The 18,069-nt window shown below is 44.1% G+C and overlaps 1 protein-coding gene across 3 annotated transcripts in view; it reads right to left on the reverse strand.

The window, feature by feature from the left end:
* THSD4 (thrombospondin type 1 domain containing 4) overlaps positions 1–18,069 on the reverse strand; it is an 874,264-nt gene that overhangs the window by 838,880 nt on the left and 17,315 nt on the right. Inside the window, exons 1-2 of one of the 3 annotated variants that reach the window (XM_056572461.1) lie at positions 1,271–1,374; positions 618–763 (exon numbers count right to left, since the gene is read on the reverse strand). The exons of 1 other annotated variant lie outside the window; for it this stretch is intronic. In XM_056572461.1, coding sequence (XP_056428436.1) covers positions 618–693 — 76 coding nt within the window. In that variant the 5' untranslated portion in view covers positions 694–763; positions 1,271–1,374. Of the gene's footprint in view, positions 1–617; positions 764–1,270; positions 1,375–18,069 lie in introns of those variants that run through there. One more of the 3 variants, XM_056572466.1, reaches the window with a different exon arrangement.

Consider the following 18,069-nt stretch of genomic DNA (forward strand, 5'->3'; position numbering starts at 1 on the left):
GTGTCCTTTACAAAAATTCTTGTAATAGAATTTAAAAGTAAATGCTGTATTACATGCTAAAATGGTTTGAGACGTATAAAGCAAAATATACATCTTTAGTGTGAAAATTCTTGTCTGTAAAATAACACAGAAATGTATGTATGACAGCAACCTGCTGGTTTAAAAACAAATGTATTTATCTGGCTTACCACAAGATATGACTTCATGGAGTTAGAGATGTTGTATCTGTAGAATGTAACTATTTTCTTAGTAAGAACATTTAAAGTCAGCCCTTACTTGCTCAGAAAACATCTAGCTATTGCTTTAGGCAGAAGGACCTCAGTAATAGCAAGTTCTTAAATATCTACTTTTTGTGTGTCAGAATCTGAATCCCATAGCTTTTTATGAGAATCTATCCTGTTATTCATACAGCCCAGATTTTTCTGATGCAGATTAGAAATACACATCACAATCCATGGCACGGCCAACTGAGAATGCTGCAGAATCCGTGTTGAATTTTTCAGATAGAAAAAAATCTGTCATCTGAACATAGCCTTAAAGGAGTTGTCCGGCCAGTATGTTCATGTTAAAATCTGTTTAGGGAATGAATAAGTAAAAAAAATATATATATATTTTACCTTCCTCAAACCGCCACCACCGGTTTAACTCTCTGCTGTCTGGTGCTTGGGGATGTGAGTTCACACGATCGCTCATCCAATCAACAGCCGCAGTGATGTCCAGCCTTAGTCACTGATTGGCTGCATTGGAGTGTGACATAACATTCCTAAACATGGAGGCAAAAGACAGCGGGAGTAGAGCTCCATTATATTGGCGAGGAAGGTAAGAGAATGTGTGTTTTATTATTTTTTTTTACTTACCCCCTTCCTTACCAGATTTTAAAATTACAATTTTGCCAGACGACCGTTATCTCTCCTGATCCGCCATACACATGCACGGTCGAGCATGCATGTGTTTTCAATGGAGAAAGGAGGCAAAGCAACTAAAATATTGGATGATGCCAGATCCTTCAGGGGAGAGTCAGGAGGCCACCATTCACATTAGAATGTTGGATACTCCTACCAAAATTGGTGGGTTTGGCCAACATTTCTTTTAATGTTCAGGCCAGCTTTACATTTTTTGTTTGTTCATGTAACAATGAAAGGGTATCAAACAATTTCTTTTAAATCACCTGGTGTCAAAAAGTTAAAGGAAAACTGTCACATATTTTCTCCCGCACTATCCACCGGCATTGTTAGATAAAGCGGGAGACGCTGATTAAAACGAGCCCTACCTTGGTCTGATCTGCGCCGCCGTTCGCCCGCAATTGTAGTTTTAATCTCTGTGTATATCCGGCTGTAACTGGCAAAGGCGGTGCTTCTGCAGGCTAACTGACACTGACGTCAGCGCCGCTCATGAATATTCATGAACGGCCCGCAGAAGCCTCGCCTTTGCCAGTTACAGCCGGATATACACAGAGATTAAAACTACAATTGCGGGCGAACGGTGGCGCGGATCAGACCAAGGTAGGGCTCGTTTTAATCAGTGTCTCCCACACTATTCACCAGTACATGTGGATAGTGCGGGAGAAAATATGTGACAGTTTTCCTTTAACCCCTTCCCGACCTATGACATACCTGTACGTCATGGGTGGCAAGGTGTTCCCGACCCATGACATACAGGTACGTCATGGACATTACTGCCGCTACTCGCGGCATCCCGCAGCGCCCGGAAAGATGGTGGCTATCACTGATAGCCAGCCATCTTACCGTGCGACCACGGGGGGTTTCGTCCCCCACCCCCCCCCCCCAGCGATCGCTGCTATCAGCTGGTCAAATCTGACTAGCTGATAGCAGCGTTTCGCTATCAGAATACTTAGCAGCGCGGTGTGTGAGTCCGGATCACGGGGATCGGGACACACACCACTCTGCTAAGTGTCCCTGTCCCGTCCCCCGGCGTCACTTACCCGTCCGAGCGGTGTCCCGAGCGGTCCCGGCGTCCTCCCTGCGGTCCCGGCGTCCTCCCTGCGGTCCCGGCTGCGCTGCGTCCCGGAGGTGAGTTTCCGGCAGCAGTGCGGCATCTTCATTGGCAGCAGTGAGATCGCCGTAAAGCGATCTCACTGCTGCCTCTGAGAGTTTCAAAACTGCAACTCCCAGCATGCCCAGAAAGCCTTTGGCTTTCTGGGCATGCTGGGAGTTGTAGTTTTGCAACATCTGGAGGTCCACAGTTTGGAGACCACTGTATAATGGTCTCCAATCTGTGCTCTTCCAGATGTTGCAAAACTACAAATCTCAGCATGCTCAGTCTGTCCAGGCATGCTGGGAGTTGTAGTTCTCTAACATCTGGAAGAGCACAGATTGGAGACCATTATACAGTGGTCTCCAAACTGTGGACCTCCAGATGTTGCAAAACTACAACTCCCAGCATGCCCAGACTGCCCAAGCATGCTGGAAGTTGTAGTTCGGCAACATCTGATCCTTCAGATATTGCCGAACTACAACTTCCAGCATGCCTTGGCAGTCTGGGCATGCTGGGAGTTGTAGTTTTGCAACAACTGGAGGCACACTAGTTGGGAAACATTGTCCGTTTCCTACCTCAGTGCCTCCAGCTGTTGCAATTGTTGCAAAACTATAACTCCCAGCATGCACTGACAGACCATGCATGCTGGGAGTTGTAGTTTTGCAACAGCTGGAGGCACACTGGTTTGGAAACACTAAGTTTGGTTGCAAAACACTTGAAAGTTTATTACTTAACTTAGTGTTTCCAAACCAGTGTTCCTCCAGCTGTTGCAAAACTACAACTCCCAGCATGCACGGACAGCCAAAGGGCATGCTCGGAGTTTGCAACAGCTGGATGTTTGCCCCCTCCCCCCAATGTGAATGTACAGGGTACACTCACATGGGCGGAGGTTTACAGTGAGTGCTGCAAGTTTGAGATGGCGCAAATTTTGCGCTGCAGCTCAAACTTCCAGCGGCAAACTTGCTGTGAACCTCTGCCCATGTGACTGTACCCTAAAAACACTACACTACACTGACACTAACCTAAAATAAAAAGTAAAAAACACTACATATACACATACCCCTACACAGCCCCCCTCCCCCCAAAAAATGAAAAACGTCTGGTACGCTACTGTTTCCAAAACGGAGCCTCCAGCTGTTGCAAAATAATAACTCCCAGTATTGCCGGACAGCCATTGACTGTCCAGGCATGCTGGGAGTTTTGCAACAGCTGGAGGCACCCTGTTTGGGAATCATTGGCATAGAATACCCCTATGCAAATCCCTAATTCAGGCCTCAAATGCGCATGGCGCTCTCTCACTTTGGAGCCCTGTCGTATTTCAGGGCAACAGTTTTGGGACACATATGGGGTATCGCCGTACTCGGGAGAAATTGCCTTACAAATTTTGGGGGGCTTTTTCTTCTTTAACCCCTTATGAAAAGGTGAAGTTGGGGTCTACACCAGCATGTTAGTGTAAAAAAATAAATTTTTTACACTGACATGCTGGTGTTGCCCTACACTTTTCATTTTCACAAGAGGTAAAAGGGAAAAAAGACCCTCTAAATTTGTAACGCAATTTCTCCTGAGTACGGCGATACCCCATATGTGGGCGCAAAGTGCTCTGGGGGCGCACAACAAGGCCCAGAAGGGAGAGTGCACCATGTACATTTGAGGCGATTTGCACAGGGGTGGCTGATTGTTACAGCAGTTCTGACAAACGCAAAACAATAAATATCCACATGTGACCCCATTTTGGAAACTACACCCCTCACGGAATGTAATAAGGGGTGCAGTGAGAATTTACACCCCACTGGTGTATGACAGATTTTTGGAACAGTGGTCTGTGAAAATGAAAAATAAAATTTTTGATTTGCACAGTCCACTGTTTCAAATATCTGTCAAACGCCAGTGGGGTGTAAATGCTCACTGCACCCCTTATTAAATTCCATGAGGGGTATAGTTTCCAAAATGGGGTCACATGTGGGGGGGGGGTCCACTGTTCTGGCACCATAGGGGATTCCTAAATGGGACATGCCCCCCAAAAACCCTTTCAGAAAAACTCACTCTCCAAAATCCCATTGTCGCTCCTTCCCTTCTGAGCCCTCTACTGCGCCCGCCGAACACTTGACATACGCATATGAGGTATTTCCTTACTCAAGAGAAATTGGGTTACCAATTTTAGGGTGATTTCTCTCCTTTTACCCCTTGTAAAAATTCAAAAATTGGGTCTACAAGAAAATGCGAGTGTAAAAAATGAAGATTTAGAATTTTCTCCTTCACTTTGCTGCTATTCCTGTGAAACACCTAAAGGGTTAAAACACTTACTGAATGTCATTTTGAATACTTTGGGGGGTGCAGTTTTTATAATGGGGTCATTTATGGGGTATTTCTAATATGAAGATCCTTAAAATCCACTTCCAACCTGAACTGGGCCCTGAAAAATTACGATTTTGAAAATCTTGAGAAAAATTGGAAAATTGCTGCGGAACTTTGAAGCCCTCTGGTGTCTTCCAAAAGTAAAAACTTGTCAATTTTTTAATGCAAACACAAAGTAGACATATTGTATATGTGAATCAATATGTAATTTATTTGGAATATCCATTTTCCTTTCAAGCAGAGACTTTCAAAGTTAGAAAAATGCTAAATTTTCAAAATTTTCATGAAATTTTTAGATTTTTTTACCAAGAAAGGATACAAATATCAGTGAAATTTTACCGATAACATAAAGTAGAATATGTCACGAAAAAACAATCTCGGAATCAGAATGATAAGTAAAAGCATTCCAAAGTTATTAATGTTTAAAGTGACAGTGGTCAGATTTTCAAAAAATGCCCAGGTCATGAAGGTGAAAATGGGCTGGGTCATGAAGGGGTTAAACAGATTTGTAAATTACTTCTATGAAAAAAATCTTAATCCTTCCAGAATACATCAGCTGTTGTATACTGCAGAGAAAGTTATTTTCTTTCTGAATTTCTTTTCTGTCTGACCACAGTGATCTCTGCTGACACCTCTGTCCATGTCAGGAACTGTCCAGAGCAGGAGAGGTTTGCTATGGGGATTTGCTCCTTCTCTGGACAGTTCCTGACATGGACAGAGGTGTCAGCAGAGAGCACTGTGGACAGACAGAAAAGAAATCCAAAAAGAAAAGAACTTCCTCTGTAGTATAAAGCAGCTGATAAATACTGAAAGGATTACATTTTTTTTTATAGAAGTCATTTCCAAATATGTATAACTTTCTGGCACCAGTTGATTTAAAATAAATAGCTTTCCACCGGAGTACTCCTTTAACTCCTTAACGACACAGGATGTTTATTTACATCCTGCGCTGGCTCCCGCAATATATCGGGTCAGTCCCGACAGCCATCAACGGCCGGGACCCGCGGCTAATACAGAACATCATTTATCACAGTGATGCCCTGTATTAGCCGTTCAGACGCGGCAATCAAAGTTGACCGCTGCGTCTGAAGTGAAACTGAAGTTGGGCTGTTCAAGACTGCCACGATTAAATTGTGTGTCCCGAATAGCTTACAGGACAACGGGAGGATCCCTACCTGCCTCCTCGGTGTCCGATCGGCAAATGACTGCTCTGTTCCTGAGATCCAGGCACGAGCAGTGAATGATAACACTGATCAATGGCATGTTAATACATCAGTGTAAAAGATCAGTGTGTGCAGTGTTATAGCCCCCTATGGGGGCTATAACACTGTAAAAAGAAAAGTGAAAAAAAGTGTTAATATATGTGATTCAACCCCTTCCCTAATACAAGTTTGAATCACCGCCCCCCCCCCCCTTTTCCCATAAAAAAAAAAAAAACTGTGTAAATTAAAATTAAAATGAACATATGTGGTATTGCCGCGTGCGTAAATGTCCGAACTATAAAAATATATTATTAATTAAACCGCACGGTCAATGACATACACGTAAAAAATTCCAAAGTACAAAATAGCGTATTTTTGGTCACTTTTTATACCATTAAAAAATGAATTAAAGGTGATCAAAATGTCAGATAAAAAATGGTACCGATAAAAACTTCAGATCAAGTCACAAAAAATTAGCCCTCAAACCGCCCTGTATGCTGAAAAATAAAAGTTATAGGGGTCAGACGAGGACATTTTTAAACGTAGAAATTTTCCTGCATGTAGTTATGATTTTTTCCAGAAGTACGACAAAATCAAACCTATATAAGTAGGGTATCATTTTAACTCTATGGACCTACAGAATAATGATAAGGTGTCATTTGTACCAAAAAATGCACTGCGTAGAAACAGAAGCCCCCAAAAGTTACAAAATGGTGTTTTTTCTTCAATTTTGTCGCACAATGATTTTTTCTTTTCCGTTTCGCCGTAGATTTTTGGGTAAAATGACTAATGTCACTGCAAAGTAGAATTGGTGGCACAAACAATAAGCCATAATATGGATTTTTAGATGGAACATTGAAAGGGTTATGATTTTTAAAAGGTAAGGAGGAAAAAACAAAAATGCAAAAACTGAAAAACGAGAGTCCTTAAATGAGTCCTTAAGGGGTTAATCTTTTTGTGATACAATACAAGAAATAATGGGTTAGAATGTGTTCAAGATCTATTAGGATTTGTTACAATTTGGATTTATTATAATCCATCAAGATGACTGTGATGCCAGCATGAACAGTCTAAAATGTCGGACATTAAGAAGAGAGATGCTCTGCAAAAACTTTGTCTATGCATGGTGACCATTCATGTGGTTGACCAGCATATATTGACACATTTGCGCTGTTGCGGGCAAAGAAATAGTAAAAATAAAGGCCCATTAAGAGACAGCCACAGTGATCAGATGATTGTCAGGTTGGCTTCCGTTTAAATAGGCCTTGTCTTGGAGGGAAAAATAGTTAAAAGTAGATCTCCGACTATATCAGACTCCCACAAAACAAAGTTTAAATGGCTAAATATGATTCTACCTATAACATGTCCCTGTAATTTTAGAAAACATTTGTCTCAGAGTCTCTTCTTTTAACCCTGTAGACATGCCTTGGACCTACTACTGACTGTTAAAGGGGTTATCCAGGAATAAAAAAACAGGGATGTTGTAATACCACACCCAACCTGGAGACAGACAGAGAGCAGCCTTTGAAAGAAATTAGGTCTGTTTTTCGATTCCTGGATAATGTTCTAGAATATATAACATTTTGGATGATTGACCGAATTAGTCATGGTCCCATTTTGCTGCACGTTTCCTCCATAATATAATGCAATGATTATTTTCCAATATGTGGATTGCATATAATAATAAACTTAAAGGGGTACTCCCGCCCTAAGACATCTTATCCCCTATCCAAAGGATAGGGTATAAGATGCCTGATTGCGGGGGTTCCGCCGCTGGGGACCCCCGCAATCTTTCATGTAGCACCCCGCTATCATCAACCTCCGGAGCGAACATCGCTCCGGGTCTGATGAATCACGATCAAGGGGCCGGAGTATCGTAACATCACGGCTCTGCCCCCTCAATGACAGCCTATGGGAGGGGGCGTGAAAGCCGCCATGCCCCCTCCCATAGGTTTGCATTGAGGGGGCGGAGCTTAATGTCATGGCCCCGCCCCTGTTATGTCACACTTTGGCCCAGTGATGCAGTTTGGAAAAAAATTAGGCTAAATGTAGCATTTATTTCAATGAAAACAGTTGCCAGAAAATAGTTTCCTATAAAGAAAATAGTATGACTTTTACTTCTTTCAAAGATGGGGTCAGAGTTCCTTGCATAGGGCATTGTACAACAGATGGCCAACTTAAGGTTTGAGAACCACCTCCAATGCAAACTTGTTGGAAACTAACATATAGTTATTGTGGGCAGATTCTGCCCATGTTAGGAAGTCTTGGTCTGCAACGATGTAGGAGAGCAAAAATTGTTAAAGAGGGCTGCGGTCAGGGGGTACAGCCAATACCCCAATAAGAGGCCCAGGCCCACACTGCACCTCCCTGCCGAAGCCCCAGCACAGAAGCAGAAGACCAATGTTTTAACAGTGGCCTCCTGCTTCTGTACATCCGCCGGCCACATTATTCACCCCCTCCTTCCCTAATTCCCCCCCCCCCTTCATGCCACTTTATTCCCCTGTGCCAAATCATCCCCCCTCCCCTTTATGACCCCTGTGCCACATAATTTCCTCTTGATCTCTCCTAGTGCTATTTAATTCCTCCTTTATTGCCCTCTGTGCAAATTCATGACCCTCTCTTTTCCACCCCCTATGCCATTTTAATCCTCCTTTATCCCCCTGCCCCTGTGCCACTTTATAAAGAGGTGGGGTGATGATTTTATGAATGGAGGGGGAATGAAATGGCACGGGGGGGGGGGGGGTCAAGGGGAAATGATGTAGCACAGGGGGTAAGGAGGGGGAATAATATGGCATAATGCACGGGGGGGATAATATGGCTCAGGGTATAAAAGGGGGGATGAAATGATACGGGGGGGATAAGGGGAGATTAAATGTCGCTGGGATATTATACGGTAATATTGCTTTTTATTGTGTTTTATAGGTAATGACAGTACAGGACAGTATTCTGTCATTTAGGAAGAATTTTGAGCCTTTTTCCCAATAAGGGACATCTCTCAATAGCAGACACTTTTTTTATTCCCCGTGAGTGTCCGCTATTGGGAGATTCTATAGGAACAAAAAAGAGGAAGATGTCCTTAACCCCTTAAGGACCCGGGCTTTTTCCGTTATTTTCATTTTCAATTTTTCCTCCTTAACTTAAAAAAATCATAACTCTTAAAAATTTTCACCTAAAATTCTATATGATGGGTTATTTTTTGCGTCACTAATTCTACTTTGTAATGACATTAGTCATTTTACCCAAAAATCTATGGTGAAACGGGAAAAAAAAATCAATGTGCGACAAAATTGATGAAAAAACACTATTTTGTAAGTTTTGGGGGCTTCCATTTTTACGCAGTACATTTTTCGGCAAAAATGATATCTTATCTTTATTCTGTAGGTCCATACGACAGTTATATACAGTATTCCCCACCTGGAGTCGGCGGGGAGCGCAGTGGAGCCGCATGTGCCACCAGCTTGTTAACTTAATAAATGCGGATCTCAGCGGGTCTCAGGAGAATGATTCACTGCCATCTGCCCCTCATCCTCTGGACTATAACTCCAATCATGGACAGAGTCTGTCCATGATGGGAGTAGTAGTCCTAAAAATCCCTAAAGAGTCCCGCAGCCAGGGGATGTGCAAGTGCCATCCCTCAGCGCTGCGATACTACAACTTCTCCCATCATGGGAGTAGTAGTCCAAGGCCAGAGGGACAGATCAAAAGGGAGTCTCACTCCTGAGACCCCCTGCGACCTTTACTGCTCCGCCCCCTAGAGATAATCTGAAAAAGAGAAAAACAGAATGCGCTCTGTGTGTAGGATCTCGAGCTGGCAGGGTTGGCAGAGGGGAACCAGCAGCCGCTTGCCAAACTAGGTTGTGTGGAATCACACACAACAATGGAGAGCGCGTGGAACCAATGTGGTGTCAGCAGCCTTCCTGGAATAGATATATTGAAGGGGGTGACTGGAGAAGTACAGGAATTACTTCGGCACTGGACACATGGAATGAGCCAGATCACAGGAATAAAACCAGGTCTGCCTAATGTGCAATGATGGAATGATGCAACGCGTTTTGCTGCGCACGCGTAGCTTCATCAGGCATAAACAGACGTGGTTTTATTCCTGTGGTCGGGCTTGTTCCATGTGTCCAGCGCCAAAGTAATTCCTGTACTTCTCCAGTCACCCCCTTCAATATAACCCCTAGTAAGGATATCATTAGGGGGCTGAGCTACACAGTCCAGGCCTGACTGTTCTCAGTATGGTTGGTATCTGGCTGATACTGAAAATAGGGGGAACCCTATGCAATATATATATATATATATATATATATATATATATAAAACAAAACGTGTGTGGTTCCCCATATTTTCAGTATCAGCCAGATACCAACCAAGCAGCAACAGTCTGACATTACCAAGGTGCGCAAGGACATTATTAGTGGCCCTCCCCAGCCAAAAAAATGCCAGGCATTTACCGCCTAGGCCCAGGAGTGCCATATTTGACGCTCCAGGCCTGTTGGTACCAGCTCTTCCCGGCACCCCTGGGGCGGTGGGTACCGGGGTTACTGACACGTCTACAGAGCAACTGCATTATGACACATAGGTTGTTCTATACCCTTAATACCTGCCACAACTGCAGGGGGATACATTGCATAGTTGTTATTACTGACACATCTTCAGAGCATCAAGATTATGACACATAGGTGGTTGTATACCCTTCGTACCTGCCACGTCTGCATGGGGATGCACTGCGCAGTTGTTGTTACTGACACGTCTTCAGAGCGACAACATCACGACACATAGGCGGTTGTATACCCATCATACCTGCCACGTCTGCAGGGGGATACACTGCACAGTTGTGGTTACTTACACATCTTCAGAGCAACAGCATCATGGCACACAGGTGGTCGTATTCCCTTCATACCTGCCACGCCTGCAGTGGAATGCACTGCATAGTTATTGTTACTGACACGCTTTCAAAGAAATAGTTTCATGACACATAGGTGATTGCAAAAAAAAAAGAAAAGATGGTTATGCAAGTCCTATCACATCTACAGGCATGATGGTTACGAAAAGACCTGGCACGTCTACAGGCACGGTGGTTTTCAAAAAGAACTACAGATACGATGGTTACGCAAGGTGCGCAAGGACATTATTACTGGCCCTCCCCAGCCAAAAAAATGCCAGCCATTTACCGCCTAGGCCCAGGAGTGCCATATTTGACGCTCCAGGCCTGTTGGTACCAGCTCTTCCCGGCACCCCTGGGGCGGTGGGTACCGGGGTTGCTGACACGTCTACAGAGCAACTGCATCACGACACATAGGTTGTTCTATACCCTTAAGAACTACAGATATGAGGGTTACGCAAGGAACTGTCAAGTCTACAGGCATGATGGCAATGAAGGTATCGGTCACTCACAGCGGGACATCACCCCTGAGACCAGTTTTGAGTCAGAATCTTGGCAGTTTAAGGTGTGGATTAGTGTCCAGGAAAGGGGTTATTTGAGTGCAGTCGATGGTACGTAAGACCTGTCAGGTGAGTACGCACAATGTTTACTCATAGACCTGGCCCGTCTTCAGGCACGATGTTTACTCATAGACCTGGCCCATCTACATGCACGTTGGTTATGCAAGGATTGGTCACCGGCAGCGGGACATTACTCCTGAGACCAGTTGGCTTGTAGTTTAGGGTATGGCTGTCAGTACAGTTCGGGTAGTCTTCAGGTAAGTTTCTCAAGCCTAGTTCTGGTTACAGGTAATATGGAGTTCATGGTCAAGGTCTGTCATGTGGTCCGGTTACTTGTGTGTCAGTTGGCTAACAGTTTGTGTTTTTTGGCCTCTTAATCACAGGGACTTGGATAACTTAGTGTTAGGCCTGACAGACATCTATCCGTTTCCCTTGCCATAATGGAAGTGATGAGTATGTTTAGCTATTATGCCAGCCTGGTCCTGATTCAGTGACGCTCGTTCTTCAGAGTAGGCATAGTGGCCATAGCTCCTCAGTACCAGGTACCATCTTCATTGATAACTAGTTGGTAAATTCTACTCTGTCTCTTAGGTTAGGGTCTGAATTAGGGTGTTGTGATGTCAGTGCACTTAGGGTGTGGTATTGTTTATGAGGTTTATACATTCTGCTACTTACCCTACCGGGTTATTAGTTTTGTCCCACTTAAGGCATGCCCTCGGACGCGGTTATGGGCACAGATCAACCACTTTTGTTAAGGTTTAATGTATTCCATTCAGGTGTGTGTAACGTTTGTGAGATGAGCAGGAGTGTGAAGGCCCGAGCACAAGTGGTAAGCCTATCAGGCTGTATTTGTGCGAGAGGCTGGAATATTTCTGCCCCTAAACTACTAGGCGGGGCATATAGGTATTAGGGGGGAGGGGGTAGGTGTATATAACACCCCCTGCTCTTACTGGCGGGGCGTATATGACATTTTTTTCAGGTCCCTCCCAACCCTCCCTATCTTATTTTATTTATTTTAATTTCATTCATTCATTACAGGGTATGCCCACTGAAGGTGTGCCCTCAGACACGATTATGGGCACAGATCAACCGCTTTTGTTAAGGTTTAATGTTTTCCTTTCAGGTGTGTGTAACGTTTGTGACAGGAGCACAAGTGTGAAGCCCCAAGCACAAATGTAATTTTTTTACTGGATTATGCATATTGCCCTCACACACTATTTCTTCCTATTCCTAACTGCTGTCATTTACTTATCTTAATGCTAAACTCTCCCACAGTCTTCTGCCTATTTTCTTGTATTCTACCCAGTTACACCTCCTTTGTCCCCAGGCTTTGTGATCAGCCACATCATAACTTTCCTGTTTTCATTTATGTATAAAACATGTAGTCATTTCTTTACTGGAAAGCTACATCTGTAAAAGGGAGAATTATGTTAAATGTAGTAAGCCAGAATGGAGACTGGCAAAGTAGAAGCGTAGGAGACTGTACATTCATTGAGCCAAAAAGCATCAATATCATCCTTTCTTTTCCACACTTTGTCTCCACTGAATGTCTCTTTAGCCTCTTTCTATTTCCTATTTCCCAAACCTCTTGTGTACTTTGTTTTTCATCAATACATTCTACATTAGACTTCCTTAATCTGGAACAAATGGACCAAATATCCTGTTGATCTATCATTTCACAAAAAAGTCCTGATGCCAGATTGTCAGAACATTATGAGAATCCAAACATTCCGTCCCAAAACACTATAATCTTAATTGTTTTACTGTCAGGATACAATCCAAACTGAGGAGTCTAAAGTGCTGAAGAATCAGGAAACCTGCAGTTCAGAATTAGGTTAGCAAACCCTTATTTTGTGTTCTTGTAAATGCACTGCAGATGGAGGACTGATGTAGAAATGTGCATCCCTCTTGGTCACCTGATATTTATTCGTCAGGCTTTTGCTTCCCAACATTGTTGTAATATCTTATCACAATTGTGCAAATCTTGGTAAAAAAAAAAAAATTATCACAATTTTGGAAAACAGCCGCAAAATACATCCAAAATGCAGTAAAAAAGTAATGAAAAAATGCTGTAAGACATCAAAATCTTCATAAAACACCTCACCTCAATTGTGATTAAAAGGCCAAATCACTTTTGCCTTATGGCAATATTTCTCTAAAAACACACACTTCGAATAAGAAAATGCAATGCACCTAAACCCCCCTAAAAACACTTATGAGTCTATTGAGTTCACTTGTGGCAAACGCCAGCACTAGCAGCTTAATTATATGACCAGGTACAATGATCAAACACCACACCCAAAGCCAGAGGACTTATGGGAAATGTATGCAGCATTACAGAATCACTTTAGTGATGGAATGGAAAACAACATGAGCCAATCCAATGCTTGCTACAACTGGTAAGCAGAAGGCATACACAATAACTTCTACATTACTCTCTAATAATAGCCTGTACTGCACTATATAAACAAAAGATAAAAAATTATAAATTCTGGAGTGCTTTTTTTAAAGCGGTATTCCAGCCATAGACATCTTATCCCCTATCCAAAGGACAGGGGATAAGAGGTCTGATCGTGGGGGGGGCTACTGGGACCCTTGCAATCTCCATACAGCACCCGGAATTCTGTGCCAGGCTGTGCTGCTCCAATCTCGGAAACCTCTGAGTTTCCGGGATTGAAGACGTGACATCACCCCCCCCCCCTCCATTCATGTCTATGGGAGGGGGTGTGACAGTTGTCACGCCCCCCTCCCATAGACATGAATGGAGGGGGCGTGGTGTGACATCACAAGGGGGCATGTCTCCAATCCCAGAAACTCAAAGGTTTCCGAGATTGGAGAAGCAGCCCAGTACAGAATGCCAGGTGCTGCATGGAGATCGCTTGCGGGGGGGGGGGGGGGGGGGCTCAGTGGCTGGCCCACCAATATCAGACATCTTATCCCCCTATCTTTTGGATAAGGGACAGGATGTCCATGGCCGGAATACCCCTTTATGAGAGCTTGATATTTTAATACTTTTTTAGTGCAACTTTTGATTTAAAACACAAGTTAGCGGTAACTGTCCAGTCCAATTGTTGTAATTGGTCTATAATATATTATAATGTTATAGTATGATATTACTAAGCTGATTAGGAAACTTTTGTTTTATGAAATCTGACTATTATAAATATATTAATATTTATATGTTACAAAAAAAAAATACATACAGAAAAGTGACCACTGTATGTTAGGATGCTGGGATCTACGCACTGTCTAAGCTACACAGCTGCTTCCCATTGAGGGGACTGCATATAAAGAGAAAAACATTTGTTCCACTGTTGACTTGTGATCGGGAGCGTTCTTCTCAGATGACACAGCACCAAATACAATTTCTGCATTCTCCTGGTCTCAGAAATACGTGAGAACTCTCATTAGAAATGTAGAAAGTCATACCCTCATTTCTGGAACATAAACTGATCATTCTGCTTGAAATTCAGCTCGGCATTTTCATCAGACTAGTGCCAACAATTGGGCAGTTACTACCATGTTTAACTTCTGTTTTGTAAAGTTGCAGTAAAACATTACAAAATTATGGTGGCCAAACTAGGTGTGTAAAGTGGGCTGCCAGCGCCATGGGCAGGGCAGAAATTTGTGCCCCCTAAACTGTGGACTGTTAGCACTTATTGAGTCCCTACCAGAGTAAAATGGACTATAACAATTCATGGGTCTCAATACTTTCACCAGTCTAGTACTGAACCCAAAACTTTACCCTGCTAAATTATTTTTAGCAGGACAGCACCTTATAGCGCCACAACAGCTTCACACACTGTGCCCACTGAAGGCTGCCACATTGTACCACCAAAAAACAGCTCTAAGCCCCCTGAAATTAATTGTAATACACATCAAGACCCCTTAAATTTATTATAATACTCACCATGGCCCCTCAAATTCATATTAATAAGCAAAGTGTAACCTGAACTTGATTAGAATACTCACCATGGCCCCTCAAATTCATATTAATAAGCAAAGTATACCCCAAACTTGATTAGAATACACACTGGGACTCCTCAAACTAAATTTAATACATAATGTGAACTCTGAAATTCATTATATTACACCCAATGCCCCCCGAAATGTATTATAATACACACTGTGGCCCCTTACATTTTGGCGCCTCGCTCAATCAGTTCTCACACCTGTGCCCTCATTATAAAACCTCACTTCCCCTTCCCAGCATTGCCGGATCTTGTTGCCCTTGTGCCAGTGAAAGCGTTTCCTTGTATGTCCCAAGCCTGTGTTCCAGACCCTCTGCCGTTGCCCCTGACTACGATCCTTGCTGCCTGCCCTGACCTTCTGCTACGTCCGACCTTGTCCTTGCCTAATCCCTTGTACCGCGCCTATCTCAGCCGTCAGTTGGGGTTGAGTCGCTATCGGGTGGAACGACCTGGGGGTTACCTGCCGCTGCAAGTCCATCCCGCTTTGCGGCGGGCTCTGGTGAAAACCAGTAACCCCTTAGACTCCGTTCCCCTGGTACAGCCCACGTCATCACATCTCTGACACAGAGGATCTACCACCAGTATCCTCACAGTATCCGGATCCTGACAACAGCTCTGCAGTCAGGGAAAAGGAGGAGGGAATGGCTGCAGGCTGGACAGTGAAGCTGGAGGCTACACAAGATGTGGACACCTTAAATCTGCCTAATCTTGCATAAAAAGTAAGTGTGTATGTGTGTAAATATCCTGTGCCTAATTGTGCTTGCATGTCTGTTAGTATTGTTATTGTATACATGTAACGTGTGTGTATGTATATGTGTATGCACTGTGTGGGATGCTCTCTTCAGGACACTGGGAAATCTGGGTGACAGACAGTATCAAGTGCAGGGCTCACACTATTTCCCTAGCTTTATGTGTACTGCCTGTCACTTGGCTTTCCCAGTCTGGCAGACATGATGACCTGCATAGGCTGCTGATCAGACGATACCTGCAGCTTATGGAATGAATAAGGGTACGGAGAGCAAGAAGTTCCCTAGTGCCTTTATATACAGCATATGTCTGACCACTGGACTGACACATCACAAATAATAAGGCTGGCACACCATTTCTTACATCTCCATATGTGCTGTTCCTGTGTTCCCTGCTACAACTTTAATATATTGTCTACGCTTAAAAACAAAAGGGTAATAGTAGGATGAAGAAATTGTATTTCAATAGAGAAGAAAGGTATAAAATAACATTTCTCTATTGGCTTCAACCACAGTTTAGGTTATAAGACTGTTTCCCCTGTCCCATGGTTATGCTTTCCATGGCAAAGCATGTGCTATATGTACATACCCTTGAGCGTAATTCACTTACCATATATACTCGAGTATAAGCCGAGTTTTTCAGCACCATTTTTCGTGCTGAAAACACCCCCCTCGGCTTATACTCGAGTGAACTCTCCGCCCTCAGTGGTCTTCAACCTGCGGACCTCCAGATGTTTCAAAACTACAACTCCCAGCAAGCCCGGAGAGCCATCGGCTGTCCGGGCATGCTGGGAGTTGTAGTTTTGAAACATCTGGAGGTCCGCAGGTTGAAGACCACTGCGGCCTTCGTCATCATCCAGACCCCCCCCCCCCCCCACCCTTTAGTTTTGTACTAACCTCCGACGACGTTAGGGTGAGCTGTTCTGGGCCATCTGTGCTGCAGGGACCGTCCGGTGGGGAGGGAAAGTCGTTTCAGGCTGTCCGTCTTCACCGGGGGGGGCCTCTTCTCCGCGCTTCGGGCCCGGCCCCAGAATAGTGACGTTGCCTTGACTACGACGCACAGGGACATTCATGAGCAACGTCCCTGTGCATCATCGTCAAGGCAACGTCTCTATTCCGGGCCCGAAGTGCGGAGAAGAGGCCCCCCCGGTGAAGACGGGCAGCCCGGAACGACTATCCCTCCCCCGGACAGTCCCTGCAGCACAGATGGCCCGGACCAGCTCACCCTTCCTTCCCACCGAGGGGAGGTGAGTACAAAACAAAAGGGGGGGGGCTGGATGATGACGAAGGCCGCAGTGGTCTTCAACCTGCGGACCTCCAGATGTTTCAAAACTACAACTCCAAGCATGCCCGGACAGCCGATGGCTGTCCGGGCATGCTGGGAGTTGTAGTTTTGGAACATCTGGAGGTCCGCAGGTTGAAGACCACTGTAAATCAGACATTGACAAGCGGTGATGATGAAGGGGGGGGGCTGATGACAGGTGGTGATGATGAAGGGGGGGGTTGATGACAGGTGGTGATGATGAAGGGGGGGTGTGGGATGATGACAAGGGGATGATGACAGGCGGTGATGATGAAGGGGGGTGTGGGATGATGAGAGGTGGTGATGATGAAGGGGAGATGATGACAGGGTATTGTTGGAGGGGGGGGTGATGACAGGCAGTGATGATGAAGGGGGATGATGACAGGGTGATGATGATGATGAAGGTGTTAATGACGGGGGTCTGAATGATGACTGGGGGGATGATGTATTTCCCACCCTAGGCTTATAGTCGAGTCAATAACTTTTCCTGGGTTTTTGAGGTGAAATTAGGGGCCTCGGCTTATATTCGGGTCGGCTTATACTCGAGTATATACGGTACCTTTTCACAGGAAACTAGTGATTTTAGAGGCACTATGGATATGAAATACAGGATACATTATGCTTCCACAAATCTACAAATGTGGCTACAATAAAGTTATTTCTGCAGTTAGAAAGGAAATGTCAGCAGATTTCATCTTACTAGTCTTTACCAGCTAATTTAGGCTTATTACACAAATATGTATCAGAGATGAGATGACCCTGATTGCTGCTGATTATATCAGGGCCATAGGGTCATGTGCTGGGAAAAGAGTCAAAAATAAAACGGAGAGGTTTTTCATTCTTTTCTGCCAGATTGTTTTTCAGCGTTCCAGCGGAGTATGGGAACGCTTCATTTGTTATCCTAAGGGTAAACTGTAGAAACTTGATACTTCTGCTCTATTGCTGGAGCTGGCTGGTTAGTACTAAGCAATATAATATACCAACAAGTAACCACAAAATAAGATTTTACAGTACTTGTGGCAAATTGTTACATAAATAAAAACCTTGTCACA

The sequence above is a fragment of the Hyla sarda genome, chromosome 4 (assembly GCF_029499605.1).
Source record: "Hyla sarda isolate aHylSar1 chromosome 4, aHylSar1.hap1, whole genome shotgun sequence".
Lineage (NCBI taxonomy): Eukaryota > Metazoa > Chordata > Amphibia > Anura > Hylidae > Hyla > Hyla sarda.